The following is a 19,700-nucleotide window of genomic DNA, read 5'->3' as shown; positions in this document are numbered from 1 at the left end:
GGAGATCCCTGCTCTAGAGGTAATTAATTGGTGAGCATTCTGGGAGTTGAAGTCCACAATTCTTAAAGTTGCCAAGGCTGGAGACATCTGCTCTAGAGGTAATTAATTGGTGAACAAAAACCAACAGTCTTTGCTTTAGTTCCTCATAGTTTCATCTGATCTCTTCCTCTTCTTTTCAGCAATCTCTTTTTCATGAAGACCTCCAAAGGTTTTCGTGACAGCCATATCTGGTACTCCATTTTCAACCGTTGTCCACGCAGCTCTTTTACACGAGCCCAGAGAGTGTCCTGTTGCTTCTCGCTTCTTCTGTGCACCATGTTGACCAGCATCATGTTTTGGGGGGTACCCAAGGATCCAGCAGACCAAAAAATGGATTTAGGTAATAACATCGTGGCTTTTCTCCTTTAGAGTACAGTAGGAAGGATAACTAAAAGGAGTTAAGAGGACTATCTGAATATGAAATCTAGGCACGGAGAATAAATTCTAGATCTGATGCTTCTTCTTGCTTTGAAGTTGGTGGCACTTTGAAAACATTTTCTTGATTCCTCCCCTTACCAAAAACCGTACTGACCTACAGTATGCTAAATGACTGTTATAAAGGCCCATTTTTCGCTCTCCCCAGGCTCGAGGCTTTCTAGGGGGCAGGGGGCAGTGCTTTATGGGTGTGGCCTCACGCTCCCCCCCCCCCGCTTTTGGCACATGATGGCAAAAAGGTTTGCCATCACTGTGTTAGAGTAAGAGCTTAGAGTAAGAGCTATGGAGTCTGTCATTTGTAGGTGAAATATTTTTTTTATTTCATTTTGTCACAACAGTATACACAAACATTGTCATAAGTAAAAAAAAACATATCATGAAGAAAATATATATATATATAAGTAAAGAATATGCATATTGTATATATTATATATATTATATATATTATATAATATAATATATTATATATATTGTATATATTATATATATTATATAATATTATATAATTATATATATAATTATATATATTATATAATATTATAATATTATATATAATATATAATATTCATATACAATATGAATATTGTACTGAATCCTCTTTATGGTTTGTATTTGGAGATGACCAAGAGGAGACATGGAATCTGGCATATGAAAAGCAAAAGAAAAGGAGGAATAGAAGAGAACAAGGAATGACAGTTAGGGAAGATGGTGAGATGGACGTTCCCAATGATTATTGGGGGGAAAAAGGCAGAGAGAGAGAAGAGTAGGGGGAGATGGGTTGGGAGCATTCATCCCAAATCTTGTACCTTTCAGATAGATTGGACTACAGTTCCCCAATTATCAAGCATTACAGTCAAAGGTCAAGGTAACTGGAGTCCTAGCATAGCTAAGTATCTCATTCACCTTCAAAAGAACTTCTGTTAACCTCAAACATTTGTCAGTAGAATCCTCGTTTAAAGACTCAAAGCCACACACATCTGTTGGAATAATACTTTAGTTTTCCTTCAACCATCTACTTGTGTTGATTATAACTCATATGACTCAGGGGTGGGTTTCACTTACCTTTGCTACTGGTTCTATTGCATGGGCAGAGAGTATTTGATGACATCTGGGCAGATGGGCAAAGCTTCCCACCGCCACTGCGACCAGTTCGCCCGAAATGGGGTGAACGGGTAGCAACCCACCACTGATACGTCTCCTGTGTAGCATAGTCAAATGCTCCGTTAATGTCAATATTATCTGGTGCACTTGAATGGGGTTAAGATGGCGTCTCATTGGCATTATTAAAGCCTTATTAGGATTCACACATTATGCTAAAAACCCGTGGCTTCCAATTCATTAAAACTGGCTTTACAAAAATAGATTAAGTCAAAACCAGTCAAGCACATGACTCTTCTTTTTCGCTTGCTCTTCCCAGGCAAGATAGAGTTCACATGGCAAGAAGTAATGATTGGTTTTGAAAGTTCCATCCTGATGTTCCCCATCAACTTGCTCATCGTCCAGATCTTCAGGAATATCCGTTCTCAGATTAGGAAAGAACTGAAACCAGGAAAAAGTGGGCGTGTATCCCCTGACTTGCCTTCTCTTCCCCAACAAGCTCCCCCAAATGTGTCCCTCACTGCTGAGGCTGTGATCAAGGCAAGTGATTGGAATTATTTATGGCGAGTGAGACAGTTGGTTGACTCATGCAAGAGATCCCACCTTAGACAGGAAGCTCAAGTAGCAAATGATGCGTAAGAACAGCCTAAGACATATTGCTTTCTATGGCAAAACAGAAAATGATGTTCAGGTCCGCCTAAGTACTCAAACCCTAGGAAGGCATCCATCCAGGGGTGAAATCCAGCAGGTTCTGACAGGTTCTGGAGAACCGGAAAGCGGAAATTTTGAGTAGTTCAGAGAACCGGCAAATGCCACCTCTGGCTGGCCCCAGAGTGGGGTGGGAATGGAGATTTTGCAATATCCTTCCCCCAGGCATGGGGAAGGAATGGGGTTTTGCAGTATCCTTCCCCTGGAGTGGGGTGGGAATGGAGATTTTGCAATATCCTTCCCCCAAGAGTGGGGAGGGAATGGCGATTTTGCAGTATCCTTCCCCCAGGAGTGGGGAGGGAATGGAGATTTTGCAGTATCCTTCCCCTGCCATGCCCAGCAAGCCACACCATGCGCACCAAGCCATGCCCACAGAACTGGTAGTAAAAAAATTTGAATTTCCCCACTGCATCCATCCCACAAGTATCTTTCCCTATTGTTGGCTGTTCAAATATGGTAGTAACTTAATCAAATAAAACAAGAAGCTGAATGCCCATATGACTTGATTAGAACTTAGACAGCTGTCTTATAGTCTTCTCAAAAAGTAGGGCAGTGCTATGGAAGAGCAAGACTTCTGTCTGGAGATCTCTGCCAGTCAGAGCAGACAGCGCTGAACTCAATGGGCACTCAACCCGTCGAGGACTCAGAGATTCCATAACTCAGATAGTCTAATTTAGGAGGGAGCATCCTATGCCCCTGTTGCCTATCTTGCCCAGTGACACGATTTCTAAGTGGCAGAGTCTCAGCTCTTTCTCTGCATTTTTCAACTTGGATTTCTTTCCATTGGAGGAAAGTGGAATTTGAGACCCAGGTTCAAATCCACCTCGTCTATAGACGTTCTTAGGTGACTTTGGGCTGGTGTCTTTCAGCCCAACCCACCCTTTGGAATTTTAGGGAGAAAAACTGCAAGAAAGAGCACTATATATAGTCTCTTGAGCTTCGGGGGGGGGGGGGGGAAACTGGGCTATACATCTAACACATTAATAAAAAAAGAAAGAAAAACAAGAAAAGGTCCTACACTATTTTCATGAGAATTAAGTCTTGCTTAGATCAGATTAGACAGTCTGGGATGGAGATGCTGCCCATTTCTCTTTATACAACAGAGGAGAATATTTGTAGCTCAGGGTTGAAATGAAGGATTTTCGGTGCTCTTTGAGCTTGGTTGTTTTCCTGCCGATGTTTCATTATTCAAACTAGGTAACATTATCAGTGATATTACCTAGTTGAGTAATACAACGTCCGCAAAAAAAAAAAGAAAGAAAGAAAAAGAAACAACTAAGTTCAGAGAGCACCAAGGACCTTGTCTTCTTGTCTTCTCCTGTCGTGTGTCACTCCTTGATCTTCATTTCCATTCCCACCAAAATGTGATGGTCTCCTTTGGCCCTCAAAAGTTAGGAAAACTGTAGTTTTAGAAAGATTGCCCATATCTTGTCTTTTAATGTACACTGAGAGCGTATGCACCAAGACAAATTCCTTGTGTGTCCAATCGCACTTGGCCAATAAAAAATTCTATTCTATTCTATTCTATTCTATTCTATTCTATTCTATTCTATTCTATTCTACTCTACTCTACTCTACTCTACTCTACTCTACTCTACTCTACTCTACTCTACATTCTATTCTATTCTATTCTACTCTACTCTACTCTACTCTACTCTACTCTACTCTACTCTACTCTACTCTACTCTACTCTACTCTACTCTACTCTACATTCTATTCTATTCTGTTCTATTCTGTTCCATTCCATTCCATTCCATTCCATTCCATTCCATTCTATTCTATTCTATTCTATTGAAAGCTTGATTTTTTAAAAAGGCCCTGAATAATTTTAGGAAAAAGTTAAGATTTCTTTTTTCCTCGGGAATTAAATTTTGGGGAGTTTTGGAATTTTTGTCCTGTCTGCATTCAATTCCTGGAGGAAGTCCTCCCAACACAAACACCGAAGGATCAAAGCTCTCATCCAGAATAAATGATCTAATGTTGCTTTAGAAGAAAACAATTAAGTGTGGTTTGCTATCTGTGTGGAAGGAATACATCATCCCCATGATCCTGACCAAACTCTTTATTTTATTTTTTTACTACCATTCTTTTAACAATTTTATCCAGGATATTAGGCGGATTGCCAATTCCCTGTTCAAAACCCTAAAGGCCCCTTTACCTTCCTCGGATCCAGATTTCAGTAAATCGACTGATATCAACAAGCTGCTGGCCTTGGTGGAGGACATTATCTGTCAGCAGAACAGGGTGGGGGAGGAATTTTACGATGAGAGCAAAAAGAAAGATGACCCAATTATCATTAGCCTCGGGCTGGTGGATCTAGAAGGTAAGTCATACGTGGTAGAATTCCCGTAAGTGAAGGAAATGGTGACCTGTCAAAACTGAATCTTAATTAGCCAATTAAAATCTCCTTCTGTCGTGATAATTAAGCTGGTTATTCTTCCCACTTGTCTCACAGGCAGGTGTGTGTAAAATGACATTTAGCACTATCTCCTCTCTCTCAATGAACTGGGACTTTTGGACCATATTACATGTATTGGACACAAAATTAGGTTTTTCCCTGAGCACATTTTATATAGAATTTCAGAACAGTGATACGTTTTTTTATAATTCTCAAATAACTTCCTTTCTTCCTTCCTTTACTCCCTCCCTCATCTGACATATATATCTACATTTCCTTCTTTCTTTCCTTCCTTCCTGCCTGCCTGCTTACCTGCCTCACCTTTGCCCTCCTGCCCTCGTCTGACATATATATCTTCCTTTCTCTCTCCTCTCCTCTCCTCTCCTCTCCTCTCCTTCCCTCCTCTGACATATATATCTACATTATTTCCTTCCTTCCTTCCTTCCTTCCTTCCTTCCTTCCTTCCTTCCTTCCTTCCTTCCTTCCTTCCTTCCTTCTCTTCTCTTCTTTTCTCTTCTATCCTCCTCTTTTGTCCTTCTCTCATCTGGCATATATATCTACATTATTTCCTTCCTTCCTTCCTTCCTTCCTTTCCTCGTCTGACATATATATCTACATTATTTCCTTCCTTCCTTTCCTTCCTTCCTTCCTTCCTTCCCTCGTCTGACATATATATCTACATTATTTCCTTCCTTCCTTCCTTCCTTCCTTCCTTCCTTCCCTCCCTCCTCTCCTCTCCGCTCCTTCCCTCGTCTGACATATATATCTACATTATTTCTTCCTTCCTTTCTCTCCTGTTCCCTCCTCTGACATATATATCTACATTATCTCCTTCCTTCCTTCCTTCCTTCCTTCCTCCTTTCATCTTCCTTCCTCCCCCCGCCTCTTTCCTCCCCTCCCTCAGAAAAGAGAAGGACCCCAACCCCAGAGAGAGGGATGGGGGAAAGGCTGAAGCATCGGGATTACAAGCGTTGCCTCCATGCTCAGCTGCAGCACGTGGAGCTTGAACTGGAGCTGCTGGGGCCTCATCGCTTCCAGGACCCGCAAAGCTACACCCAGGCAGTTCGACAGGTCCAGCACATGAAACGCTTTTTGGAAAGTCAGCTCTGCTCTGCAATGCCTGACAGCGAAAGGTAAAAACAGGGCACTTCCATCCAGAACATCCAGAATTTTAGCACTACACCTGTTTCATAGGAAATCATATAAAAGAGCCAGTGTGGTTTTAGAAGTGGAGATGCTGGATGAAGAACAGGGAGACCCAGCTTCTGATGCTTCCCAACAGACATGGAAAGTTCCTGGGGGACTTTGAGCCAGTTGCCTCTTCTTAGTTCAGCCTACTTCCAGAGTTGTTTCTGGACAAATGTAAAAAAATAATAATCCTTGACAACCTAAAGAAAATGTGGAATACACATCTAATAAATAATAATAGCACTTAGACTTATATATTGCTTCACAGTGCTTTCCAGTCCTCTCTAAGCGGTTTACAGAGTCAGCCTCTTGCTCCCAACAATTTGGGTCCTCATTTTACCCACCTCAGAAGGATGGAAGGCTGAGTCAACCTGGATCCTGGTGAGATTCGAACTGCCAAATGGCTGGCAGCTGGTAGTAGTAGCCTGCAGTACTGCACTCTAACCACTGCGCCACTGTGGCTCAATAAAATCAATAACTGGTCCTTTAAGTACCATAGAAAGTTGCTTCACATCAGACTCATCCATAAGAACAATAGAGAGGAATGGCTGAAGTTTTCATTATACAATAATCTTCTCTTTGGTCTTCCTTTGGCCTCTGGCTCAGCTCCTTCTCTGTATTTTCTTCCTTCTCTATTTTTTTCCCACCATGTGGAATTGATTGCTTGCAAACGGTGTCCAGCCCTGGTGCTACCCATTTCTTTATTACTCTAGGAACTCGCCAGCTCCAAGCCTTCCTGGAGATAACAAGAAAGAATTGACACCTAAAGGTTTACCTTGGTGGTTCGTGTTTGTCGGCTGGTTCTTGGTGGTCCTGACTAGTGGAGTCTCTGGTTTCTTCACCATGCTGTATGGACTGCATTATGGCAAGGATAACTCCATCAAGTGGCTGATTTCCATGGCTATCTCTTTCTTTGAGAGCCTCTTCATCACTCAACCATTAAAGGTATCTTTATTTAACTTATGGACAACTTATGTCTCCTCTGTGAAATATGACATGGCTCCAATCAGGGGTGAAATCTAAGAATTTTCCCTACCGGTTCTGTGGGCGTGGCTTAATTGGTAGGCGTGGCTTCGTGGTCAGGTGACTGAGTGGGCGTGGCCAATAATAATAAATAAAAATAATAAACAAAGTACACAAAACAATAAGAGGTACCAAAAACCAACTTTCACACTTTACACACACACAACACAACACAACACAACACAACTGAATCACACACAATGTAAAAGCAGCTGCACTTCACCCAAAATGGCCCCTGCAACAAGCAGGAAACTCACACAGCCACAAAAAGCTAAAAACCAACTTTCACACTTTTTCCACACAAAATGCCACATACAGCTTTGTGAGATTTTGTGTGTTTGTGTAGTTAGAGTGAAATAGTACAGAAACATACCAAATCTCAGAAAGCTGCACAAATATTTTATTTTATTATTTTATTTTATTTTATTTATATTTTAGATAAAAGCAGCTAAATTTAAAACTTCCTTAACTTTAAATTGCTATGTCTAAAAAAAAAATCTATGTGCCTCAGAGTTTTGTTTGCTATGGGTATGTTACCTGGAACCCTGACAGTTCCCTTCAAAATACTTCATTGCCACTAAGCTTTCCCTAATCTTGCTAGACTTCCAAAGATGTGCTCTGAAATTAAGACGCTTTGGGGAAAAAAATGCTGACAAGCACAGGAGAAATGTGCAAGAAGGTGTGTTTCGACTGGCTGTGTAGGCCAAACACTTTATATTTCTCTATGGAAGACAGAACCTAAAACTTTTTTTAATAATTCACAGCACCCCAATGCACAACTGCAGCCAGAGGCTGTGCAATATGAGAAAAAAATTGCAATAGGGACACGTGGTTGCACTCTATGGTGGTCTTCAGGCATCATCCTTGACCACATGTAACAAAGATGTAGCACATGCATTTCTATAACATGCCAAACTTAGTTTGAACCTTGATAACAGTTTTTTTTTTGTGATTTAGTACATTCTGCACGTCCTGCCAATTGGATTAATGTATTGCTCAGTGTATTGGACAAAACAAGAAAAGTGGGTTAATTCAGTAACTACAGTACACTAACCTTCTGTTTTCACTTGGAAAACAAAACGGATGTTTGCTTTTTTTTATTATTAATTTTCAAAAGGGATGAAGGATATCAAAAGGGATGAAGGATATCAATGGCGGGCCCTGTTGTGGCCCGCCATTGGCCAGCAGAGCTGGCAGCAGATTCGGACAGTGAGGAGGTTGGGAAGGAACGTGGGCCAGTCCTGGAGTCTGGGGAAGGCTCTGATGAGGGCTCTGCGTCAGAGGCAGAGAGGGGGCCAGGGCCATCTGGTAGTTATGTGCTGCCTCCAGAACCTTTGGAATCTGACATCAGCAAGGCAGAAGAACAGTGTGAGCCTGTTCCCAGTGTACGCACGCGCAGAGCTGCCAGAAGGCAAGAACAACTAAGAAAAAAAAGGGCAACTCGGGAGTAAGGCTTCAAGTTGATTGGCCCCTCCCATAAGACATAAAAGAGGAGCAAATGGATGTGAGCCTTTGCAGGAAACAATTCGTTCATATAGTCAATTCAAGCTCTGAGAAGTCCATTTGACTCTGTGCTCCATTTGGCCTTGCAAAACTAATGGACAGTTAGGTCTCCGGCAGAGTTCCAAAGGAGATAAAGGTGGGTGCTTATCAACACAGAGGATCTCTGGTGGCTCTACAGACTAATGCAATCTGTTATTAACACAGCTGCTTGCAATTACTGCAAGTTCAAGTCCCACCAGGCCCAAGGTTGACTCAGCCTTCCATCCTTTATAAGGTAGGTAAAATGAGGAGCCAGATTGTTGGGGGCAATAAAAGTTGACTTTGTATATAATATACAAATGGATGAAGGCTATTGCTTAACACAATGTAAGCTGCCCTGAGTCTTCGGAGAAGGGCGGGATATAAATTCAAATAAAAAAAACCCAAAACATTACCCTGAAAGACTGTGTCAACTTGAGCAGACATTGGTTGAAATCTTCACAGACTGTCTGTGAATCATTACAGGCTGTGAATGACCGTAATTCATAGCTGTCTCAATAAAAGAGGGTTTTTGGGACTAAAATTGTGATTTATGCTTTCTCAGGAAGTCTAGGTCAAAACAGGCCCAAACATATCAGTCAAAGTTGTGCATGTATTGTTTTTTTTTTTCTAGGTTCTTGGGTTTGCTGCTTTCTTTGCTCTGGTTCTGAAAAAGGTGGAACAGGAAGATGAGGAGAACACATCTATTGATGGTCCTTTGTCGGTCACAGGTAATTTATTTCAGGGGTCTCCAACCTTGGCAACTTTAAGACTTGTGGACTTCAACTCCCAGAATCCCTCTTTGCTGGCTGAGGGATTCTGGGAGTTGAAGTCCACAAGTCTTAAAGTTGCTAAGGTTGGAGACCGCTGATCTATTTAATTCATTGAGACCTGGAGCAGAGTATCTGTGTCTTTCTAGGTTGAGCTGAGCCCTGATGAGGTATGCTGGAAATTCTAGGTTAGCAAAGGTAATCCTTGGTTTACAACCACAACTGAACCCAAAATTTCTGCTATTAAGTGAGACAGTTGTTAAGTGAGTTTTGTCCCATTTTTTTTCCAGTAGTGGTAAGCAGCTGGATAGAAGGGACGATTCTGTAAGTTTTAGCTTCTATCGTCTCATTTTTCTAAATTTGTCAATTTTGATTCCTTCATTTTTTCATTATTCCAGTTACTGATTTGAGCTGTCACACTGAACAATGGAAACAGATTTTTTTAAAAAAGCAGCACAGAAATGTTACAAATGCTCGTGTACGGTTCTCCAAATACTTTGGAAATACTTTGGAGTATCCAAATACTTGGGATTTTTGTAGCTGTGCAGTTTTCAACCATTTCTTACCAGAATGAATAATCGCACATTAAATGTATGAAGAAACACGTCTTTGTGCGGAGTTTCCCTCATGTCCATATTTTGGGATTAGCGCAAACTTCCATAATTGAGTTTGAACAGTGGATCAAAAAGATGTAATTAAATCAGTTCGCAGCCAGATGAAAACTTACCAAAGATCTCTTCCAACCTTAGTACCACAACAATTATTCTAAGACTAAGATTATTCCTTGGGTGAGCACATCCTAAAAATATGATTCTGGAAAGTCTCTTTTTCCAGGAGAAGCCGGGTTTTAAAAAACAACAACAACAACTTTGGTTTTATTAGAAAATGAGTACATTTACAACCATCTTGGACATCTGCCAGTTCTCCTAGTGTCTTTGAAGAGCAAGTACTGCACCATTTAGGCTTCTTTTCTTCCTGATTATCTATTTTTATCTCCTCTTAAGTTGAACATTTTCTCTCTTCTTATCCCTTTGCTAGCTATGATGAGCGCAGGATCACTTGTTTTGCTTGGTATCTATTTTTCTATCTAGCTATCTTTCTTCTCTCTTGCTTTTTTTGGCCTGTAATCTGAATGTTAGGTAAGTCTCGTTATTCTGCGTATCTAAACGTTGAGCTTTTCTGTTCAGCTTTGAACTCTCTTATGAATGTGTATTTTAATGCTGCTTTCCTTTTCAAAAGAGCATAAAACAAGTTGCATGCAAGCAGAATTTAGCATCAAATAAGGGCATCAAAGGGAGGACTTGGCTTCAAACAATTAGGCAGTCAAGGAGAAGAATTAAAACCAGTGATTAATATTGTTTCAAATATTAGATATCCAGGTCAATAATGTATTAGTTCAAAAGAATATCTTGTATAAGATTTTGAAAATAAACCCTGCTGCGTTAAGTAGAAATTATTCCATTGTATGTACTGTATATTTACGAATAATCTACATATTTACAGGGAAATAGTTCCATTCTGTTTAGTAATTGAAATGAATTTAGTCTGTATTTATCTATACATGTATAGTTTTGATATACTTTTTGGTAAGTTTTGATATGCCACAAAGAAGAGGGGGGTCAACTTATTTTCCAAAGCATCAGAGGGCAAGACAAGAAACAATGGATTGGAAGTAACCAAGGAAAGAAACAACCTGGAATTAAGGAGAAATTTCCTAACAGTGAGAAAAATTAACCAGTGGAACAAATTCCCTTCAGAAATTGGGGGTGTTCCATCACTGGAGATTTTTAAGAAGAGACTGGATAGCCACTTCTCTGAAATAATATAGGCTCTCCTGCTTGGGGAGGGGGCTGGACTAAAAGACCTCCAAGGTCCCTTCCAGTTCTATTCCAAAATTCCATTCTATTCAATACTATTAAGTGAAATTGCAAAGTTTGCCCTTAAAGAATCCTATGATGCTATTTTTATATAGGGCTTTTTAAAATAAACTCCATAGTTCCAACTAGTACATTTTATAACAGTTAATAGTCTGTTCGGTTGTTTTGTGGGGCAGGTGATCCAACTCCTATCTTCGGGGCGCGCAGAGATAGTGGAAATAACATCTACCAACCTCCTCCCGCTACTGACATTGAGAAAATGAAGATGGACCACATCAAGGAGCAGAAAGCCTTTGCCCTAATTCGGGAAATATTGGGTATGTTTTATGCCTGTATTCTGAAAAAACTGGTGGAGGAAAGGAAGCTTCAGATTAAAGCTTGACTTTGTAAGGCTAGCAAGCCTTTGGCTTCTTGTATGCCATCCGCTTAATTTCCCGTTTATTTTGAAAATTCCCACCAGGAGCTGTGATTCTTTTTGCTCTCTAACTGTCAGGCACAAGATATGAGCCAGCAGTGTGCAGCAGCTGTTAAAAAAGCCAACACAGTTCTGGGCTGCATAAACAGAGGGATAGAATCAAGATCACGTGAAGTGTTAGTGCCACTTTATAATGCCTTGGTAAGGCCACACTTGGAATATTGCATCCAGTTTTGGTCGCCACGATGTAAAAAAGATGTTGAGACTCTAGAAAGAGTGCAGAGAAGAGCAACAAAGATGATTAGGGGACTGGAGGATAAAACATATGAAGAACGGTTGCAGGAACTGGGTATGTCTAGTTTAACAAAAAGAAGGACTAGGGGAGACATGATAGCTGTGTTCCAATATCTTAGGGGCTGCCACAAAGAAGAGGGAGTCAGACTGTTCACCAAAGCACCTGAGGGTAGAACAAGAAGCAATGGGTGGAAACTGATCAAAGAAAGAAGCAACTTAGAACTAAGGAGAAATTTCCTGACAGTTAGAACAATTAATAAGTGGAACGACTTGCCTTCAGAAGTTGTGAATGCTCCAACACTGGAAATTTTTAAGAAAATGTTGGATAACCATCTGACTGAGATGGTGTAGGGTTTCCTGCCTGGGCAGGGGGTTGGACTAGAAGGCCTCCAAGGTCCCTTCCAACTCTGATGTTATGTTATGTTATGTTAAGAAATCAGGAACCAAGGTTATTCAAATGAATACAAGGTTAATCCATGCTAGCTCTCTACAAGAATCAGAACTACTGACAGTCAAGTCAATTTGATGGTAGATAAGAGTCAAAGGAATTCAAAGAGGGTTGGACTGAGATCTTTTGTGAGCGTGAAGGGACTCCAAACTAATGACATGCTTGACTCCTCCCTCGGGTTCAATCTGGCCATCTCCTGAACTATCTTTGACATCTGGTTGACCAAGTGTTTGGAATGTGGGAGGGTGCATAAAATATTAGGAAGTAAATTAGGAAGTAATAGGTATATTACCAGGAAAATATAATAAAAGAATTACATATTTAATATTACATGTGATAACGGCAGCGAGAATTATATACGCACAAAATTGGAAAAAATGAAAATATACCTTAGATGAAAATGTAATAAAGAAAATATTAGACTGTGCCGAAATGGACAGGTCAACGATGAAAATTAAGGATAAAGATGAAATGGAGTATTATTTAATTTGGGACTATTTTATAAATGGTTAGAAAACAGAAGCAGAAGTTAGTAATTTATAATTAAGGATAATAAAATAAAAGCATATATATATATATATATATATATATATATATATATATGTTTTCTGAGGTTTTCACGGGTATTTGTATGTAGGTCTTTGGTTGTTCAGGTTTTTTCCCGTGTAAAATTAGAAGTGTCTTGGCGACATTTCGACGAAGTCTCATTCGTCATCTTCAGGCTTCAACCCGTGCTTCTGGGAGCAATGTGTGATTGCAGCTGTTTCTTCCTTTTAACTGCTAGTGGGGTTTGAACTGATTGGGTGGGAGCTTGGCTGTGCTCTGATTGGATGGGGTTTTTGTGCTCTGATTGGCTGGGGTGTGTCCTGTGTTGGTGGGGCTTGGTTGTGCTCAGATTAGTGTGATTTGCACGGGGATTTGAGCTGGTGAGCTGCACTGCTGTTGTTTGGCTTCGTGTTCGTGGTCGTGCTACATCTTCATAGTGGGTGTCAGTCTGCTGCATGTATGGATTGGAGGGTTTGAAATGGCTAATGTTGCAGCTGCGGTCTGGCTTCTGGTCCTTGGTCGTGCTTCCTGATCAGTGTGGGTTTGGGTCTGCTTTCTGGGTGGATGTGTGGTGGTGACATCCTGTGTGGACCTCGTGAGTGTGGGTCTGGTGTCATTCCTCGTGTTAGGGACTCGTTTGTCAATAAGGGCAGGTTTCCAAATGGCTGGTAGGCGGGAGGTATCATCTCGTTTGTTCATGCTGTGTGGGCGTTTTTCTATCTCAATGGCTTCTCTGATTATTCTGTTGTTAAAGTGTTCGGTTTTGGCGGTAGTTCTGGTCTTTTTAGAGTCAATTTCATGTCCTGTGACTTTAAAGGGGTGGACCAGGAAGAAGTTGGTTCCTCTTTTGAATGAGTTCTTGTGTTCTTCAATGCGTGCACTTATTCTTCTGTTGGTTTGTCCGATGTATGTGGTGGGGCAGGCGGTGCATGGGATTTCATATACTCCTTGATTTTCTAACTCAATTTTGTCTTTGGGGTTTCTTAGGATGGTGGATATTTTTTGGTTTGTGCAGAATGCTGTCTTGATGTTGTGTTTGTGGAGGATCTTGCTGATTCTGTCTGTGGTGCCTTTTATATACGGGAGGAGGGCTGTGCCGTTTTCTTGTTCTCTGTCTTGGGTTTTAGTGGGGGGTTCTTTTTGGATTAGTTTGGTAATCTTATTTCTCTGGAATCCATTAGACCCATAGTCAGCTCCATAGGCTCACCTCTACAAAACCTAGCCAAATTTCTCGCCAAACAACTACAGCCCTATGCAGAATCCATCGCCTCACACGTAAAAAACTCATTCCAGTTCATAGATATCATAAAGAAACAAAACTTACAGCCCAGCGACCTACTCGTGAGCTTTGATGTCATATCCCTCTTCACCCAAGTGCCAATCAAAGAAGCCTTGACAGCTATCCAAAACAAATATAACCCCCCCAAGCACATCCTAGATCTGACCAACCACTGCCTATCCAACACATACTTCATCTATAACGGACAAAAATACAAACAAATAGAAGGCGCACCCATGGGATCACACCTGTCATTGCCAACCTCTACATGGAACACTTTGAAACCCAAGCACTAGAAAAATCTGATCACAAACCCAAACTCTGGCTCAGATACGTAGGCGACACCTTCATAATCTGGCCACACGGGAAAGAAAAACTTGACAACTTCCTCACACACCTCAATAGCCTACACCCCAAAATACAGTTCACCATGGAAACAGAAGTTAACAACCAACTTTCCTTCCTAGATGTCTTAGTCTACAAGAAACCCAATGGCTCCCTAGGACACACCATCTACCAGAAGAAAACACACACAAACCGCTATCTGCACGCACTCTCACACCACCACCCAGCACAGATCAACTCCGTAGCCAAGACACTCATCTCTAGAACAAAACGCTTAGCTGACGAACAACACCTAAAAACCGAACTACACACTCTCACAAACGTACTAACATCCAATGGATTCCAGAGAAATAAGATTACCAAACTAATCCAGAAAGAACCCCCCACTAAAACCCAAGACAGAGAACAAGAAAATGGCACAGCCCTCCTCCCATATATAAAAGGCACCACAGACAGAATCAGCAAGATCCTCCACAAACACAACATCAAGACAGCATTCTGCACAAACCAAAAAATATCCACCATCCTAAGAAACCCCAAAGACAAAATTGAGTTAGAAAATCAAGGAGTATATGAAATCCCATGCACCACCTGCCCCACCACATACATCGGACAAACCAACAGAAGAATAAGTGCACGATTGAAGAACACAAGAACTCAGTCAAAAGAGGAACCAACTTCTTCCTGGTCCAACACTTTAAAGTCACAGGACACGATATTGACTTTAAAAGACCAGAACTATCGCCAAAACCGAACACTTTAACAACAGAATAATCAGAGAAGCCATTGAGATAGAAAAACGCCCACACAGCATGAACAAACGAGATGATACCTCCAGCCTACCAGCCATTTGGAAACCTGCCCTTATTGACAAACGAGTCCCTAACACGAGGAATGACACCAGACCCACACTCACGAGGTCCACACAGGATGTCACCACCACACATCCACCCAGAAAGCAGACCCAAACCCACACTGATCAGGAAGCACGACCAAGGACCAGAAGCCAGACCGCAGCTGCAACATTAGCCATTTCAAACCCCTCCAATCCATACATACAGCAGAAAGACACCCACTATGAAGATGTAGCACGACCACGAACACGAAGCCAAACAACAGCAGTGCAGCTCACCAGCTCAAATCCCCCTGCAAATCAGACTAATCTGAGCACAACCAAGCCCCCACCAACACAGGACACACCCCCAGCCAATCAGAGCACAAAAAAACCCCCATCCAATCAGAGCACAGCCAAGCTCCCACCCAATCAGTTCAAACCCCCACTAGCAGTTAAAAAGGAAGAAACAGCTGCAATCCCACATTGCTCCCAGAAGCACGAAGCTGAAGCCTGAAGATGACGAATGAGACTTCGTCGAAACGTCGCCAAGACACTTCCAATTTTACGCGGGAGAAAACCCGAATAACCAAAGACCTACATATATATATATATATATATATATATATATATATATATATATATATATATATATATATATATATATATATATATATATAAAAGCAATAATACCATAAACAATATTATCACTGGATTATAGTTGATTACAAATTAAATTGTATAAGGCAATTAGAAGGGAAGATTATATTGTCAGTATTCTGATAATAATGGTTATAATTATGGTGTGTATAAAATTATGTGTACTGAAAAGAGATTTGATTACAGACAGCACACAGCCATTGCAGAAATGGAAATGTTATAACAAAGAAAAATGTATAATAAAAATAATAAAAAAATAGGAAAAAAAGATTAGGAAGTAAAATTGGTCAGAATCCCTTAGGCAACTGCACTGTGATAAAAATAATAGAAATTTTTCTCCCAGTATCAGTCTGTGACTCGGGAATATAACTTGTTTTCCATGTTTGGCATTTTTTCCTCAGCCTATTTGGGATTCTTATGGATGTTGCTCTTGGTTGCCTACGGACAGCGTGATCCAAACTCCTATTATCTTAACAAGCATATTGAGAACAGTTTCACGGAAGGATTTGAAGAGGTTTTAAGTTATCAGGACTTCTTCAAGTGGACAAGAACCGTCTTAATCGGCAACTTGTACGGACCGTATGAAGGTATGGTGATATAAGGGCCTATGGCGGCTATCACAAACCAGACTGAATGTAGTATCACTCTCAAAGAAGATATGTTGAATGGGTTGGGGTTACAAAACTTGCAATAACTGAATTATTTGTTCATTCGTTCATTTATATCCTACCTTTATTATTTTTACAAAAAACTCAAGGGAGCGAACATATCCACCCCTTCCTCCTCCTATTTTCTCCAAATCAATAACCCTGTGAAATGAATTGGGCTGAGAGTGATTGGGCCAAAGTCACCCAGCCAACTTTTATACCTAAGGCAGGACTAGAACTCACCATCACCCAGTTTCTAGCCTGGTCTCTTAACCACTGCACCAACCTTTATTCTCATGTCCCTTTAAATGGATTTTCTCTCTAACCATCATCATAATATACAACAAGGAGGCAGGACTCTTTAGTAGTAAGGGTGTCTTGAATTCTTTTTTGTTGGTAGGGTAACTCAATGTTTATGCTACAGTGCCGGGCATTATCATTCAATAATGGGGAAAGGAAGGAAGGAAGGGAGGGAGGGAGGGAGGGAGGGAGGAGCCAAAATACATTTAAATGGCCAAAATGCAATTCAAACTCTAATAACCGAGTTCAGTTAATAGCTGTTTGTCTAAATTGCTTTGGCTGAACTGGAAATCAGCAGCCTTAAATCCTGGGATATCTAGAATAGTTTCTACAAGTTTATACATAGTTTATAGAAGAAACAATAGTTTCTAATAGTTTATACAACCTAAGCCTTGTGAAATTATCAGACAGATCTCAGAAGATTTTGGAGATTTCATTCCCAAGGGCTTCAATGATCTTATGCAAGAACACCCACATCTTCTGAAATTTGATGAGTTTGCAAGAGTTCAGAAAAACACACAGGCGCATACATGGATACACAGACACACACCATATTATCTCCATATACAATTGGGGAAATCATGAACTATGTTTTCCAGTAGTGGGGTTCGCAAATGTGAGCGCATGTGCCATGTCTGCGCATGCGCAGATGCTTCTATGCATGCACAGAGCATCCGTGATGACATCCGGGTGGGTGGGTGGAGCCACAAGCCGCCACCGCTACCACTTCCCCTGAACCAGGTAGAACCGGTAGAAACCCATCACTGATATTTTCAGTCCTTGGTTTTAAGTTAGAGCAACTGATAAGAGAGAAAATTACTTTGAAGTTCTGCAAGTACGTAGGGACTGAACCAAAGGTGGGTTTCAGCAGGTTCTGTCCAGTTCTGGAGAACCGGTAGCGGAAATTTTGAGTAGTTCGGAGAACCGGTACATACTACCTCTGACTGGCCCCGCCCCCATCTATTCTCTGCCTCCTGAGTCTCTGCTGATCGGGAGGAAATGGGGATTTTGCAGTAATCTTTCCCTGGAGTGGGGTGGGAATGGAGATTTTACAGTATCCTTCCCCTGCCATGCCTACCAAGCCATGCCCACCAAACCATGCCATGCCCACCAAGCCACATCCACAGAACCGGTAGTAAAAAAAATTGAAACCCACCACTGGGCTGAACAGCATATTTAAACCCTCCTTCCTTCTCAAATCCTCCCAAGGTTTCATCACAGATGGCAACTCCAAACTGGTGGGGAGTGCTCGGATTCGGCAAGTGAGGGTCAAGGGCAACTCCTGCCCCATTGATCCGAGCTTGGATAGGACGGTCAGAGAGTGTCACGCCGCCTATTCCTTTGACACCGAAGACATGGGAGATTATGGCGTCACCTGGAACGGCTCTTCTTCCTTGGACAACTCTTCAGAGTTCTACTCGGCTTGGCAATATCAGAGCCAGGCAAGGCTGAGGGGACACCCCATCTGGGGCAAGCTGGCTGTTTACAGAGGTGGAGGCTACATTGTTCACCTGGGGATGGATTCCACCAATGCCTCCAGGTAACCCTTTGCTGTTATGTCATTTTGGGTTGGCTCTGCAGTTCTTAGGGCAAAGCAGCGATATGGATTTGAAGGGGAAAGGATGAACTGGCAGTGAATGTACATTTATAGTTCTTTCCATACAGGGCTATAGCATTTGACATCTTTCTTCTATCACCGTCACATCCCACTAGTTCAAATGTCGCTATTCTAGATTTTTATCCCATTTTTTTAAAAAAATATATTGGTAAATCCTTTTCTTCATGCGTGAGGGTGACTTCTTGCAGAAAGTACACGATGCATCAAGGGGGTTATTGTCACAAGGCCCAATGCTGATTTGGGCTAAGAAGGGCATAGCTGGTCCAAGATCACCCAGATGGCTTCTGGGCCTAAGGGAAATCTAAAACCTGGTTCCTCTAATCTCTAGTCCAGCACTTTGACCGGTAGACTACACTGGCTTTCAAATAAAACCATGATATCTTCATCAAAACATACTACTTTACTATAGCTTCAGTAGTTAACTATATCTGTATTTGAGTAATATAAGCTTGTATATAATATAAGTAAGATTCTACATTTAGGCAAAAAAACCAAAATGCACCGGTACCGTATATGTGGTACCTTGCTCAATAGTAGTACCTGTGAGAGGGATCTTGGAGTCCTAGTGGATAACCATTTAGATATGAGCCAGCAGTGTGCAGCAGCTGCTAAAAAAGCCAACACAGTTCTGGGCTGCATAAACAGAGGGATAAAATCAAGATCCCGTGAAGTGTTAGTGCCACTTTATAATGCCTTGGTAAGGCCACACTTGGAATATTGCATCCAGTTTTGGTCTCCACGATGTAAAAAAGATGTTGAGACTCTAGAAAGAGTGCAGAGAAGAGCAACAAAGATGATTAGGGGACTGGAGGCTAAAACATATGAAGAACGGTTGCAGGAACTGGGTATGTCTAGTTTAATAAAAAGAAGGACTAGGGGAGACATGATAGCTGTGTTCCAATATCTCAGGGGTTGCCACAAAGAAGAGGGAGTCGGGCTGTTCTCCAAAGCACCTGAGGGTAGAACAAGAAGCAATGGGTGGAAACTGAACAAAGAAAGAAGCAACTTAGAACTAAGGAGAAATTTCCTGACAGTTAGAACAATTAATAAGTGGAACGACTTGCCTGCAGAAGTTGTGAATGCTCCAACACTGGAAATTTTTAAGAAAATGTTGGATAACCATCTGACTGAGATGGTGTAGGGTTTCCTGCCTGGGCAGGGGGTTGGACTAGAAGGCCTCCAAGGTCCCTTCCAACTCTGTTGTTATGTTATGTTATGTTAAGCTTAGATACTTGAGGGAAATGGAGGAGGCGTCTGCT

The 19,700-nt window shown here is 41.4% G+C and overlaps 1 protein-coding gene across 1 annotated transcript in view; it reads left to right on the top strand.

The window, feature by feature from the left end:
- Window positions 1-19,700, top strand: part of PKD1L3 (polycystin 1 like 3, transient receptor potential channel interacting) — an 82,066-nt gene that overhangs the window by 48,003 nt on the left and 14,363 nt on the right. Inside the window, exons 29-37 of the mRNA XM_058155438.1 lie at window positions 180-379; window positions 1,892-2,112; window positions 4,387-4,607; window positions 5,593-5,811; window positions 6,580-6,811; window positions 9,045-9,141; window positions 11,234-11,374; window positions 16,278-16,463; window positions 18,033-18,363. Of these exons, the coding sequence (XP_058011421.1) occupies window positions 180-379; window positions 1,892-2,112; window positions 4,387-4,607; window positions 5,593-5,811; window positions 6,580-6,811; window positions 9,045-9,141; window positions 11,234-11,374; window positions 16,278-16,463; window positions 18,033-18,363 (1,848 nt within the window). The remainder of the gene's footprint in view (window positions 1-179; window positions 380-1,891; window positions 2,113-4,386; window positions 4,608-5,592; window positions 5,812-6,579; window positions 6,812-9,044; window positions 9,142-11,233; window positions 11,375-16,277; window positions 16,464-18,032; window positions 18,364-19,700) is intronic.

This window comes from Ahaetulla prasina, chromosome 12, assembly GCF_028640845.1.
Source record: "Ahaetulla prasina isolate Xishuangbanna chromosome 12, ASM2864084v1, whole genome shotgun sequence".
Lineage (NCBI taxonomy): Eukaryota > Metazoa > Chordata > Lepidosauria > Squamata > Colubridae > Ahaetulla > Ahaetulla prasina.
The sequence above is the reverse complement of the archived record's forward strand: the minus strand, read 5'-3'. Positions and strand labels throughout refer to the sequence as shown.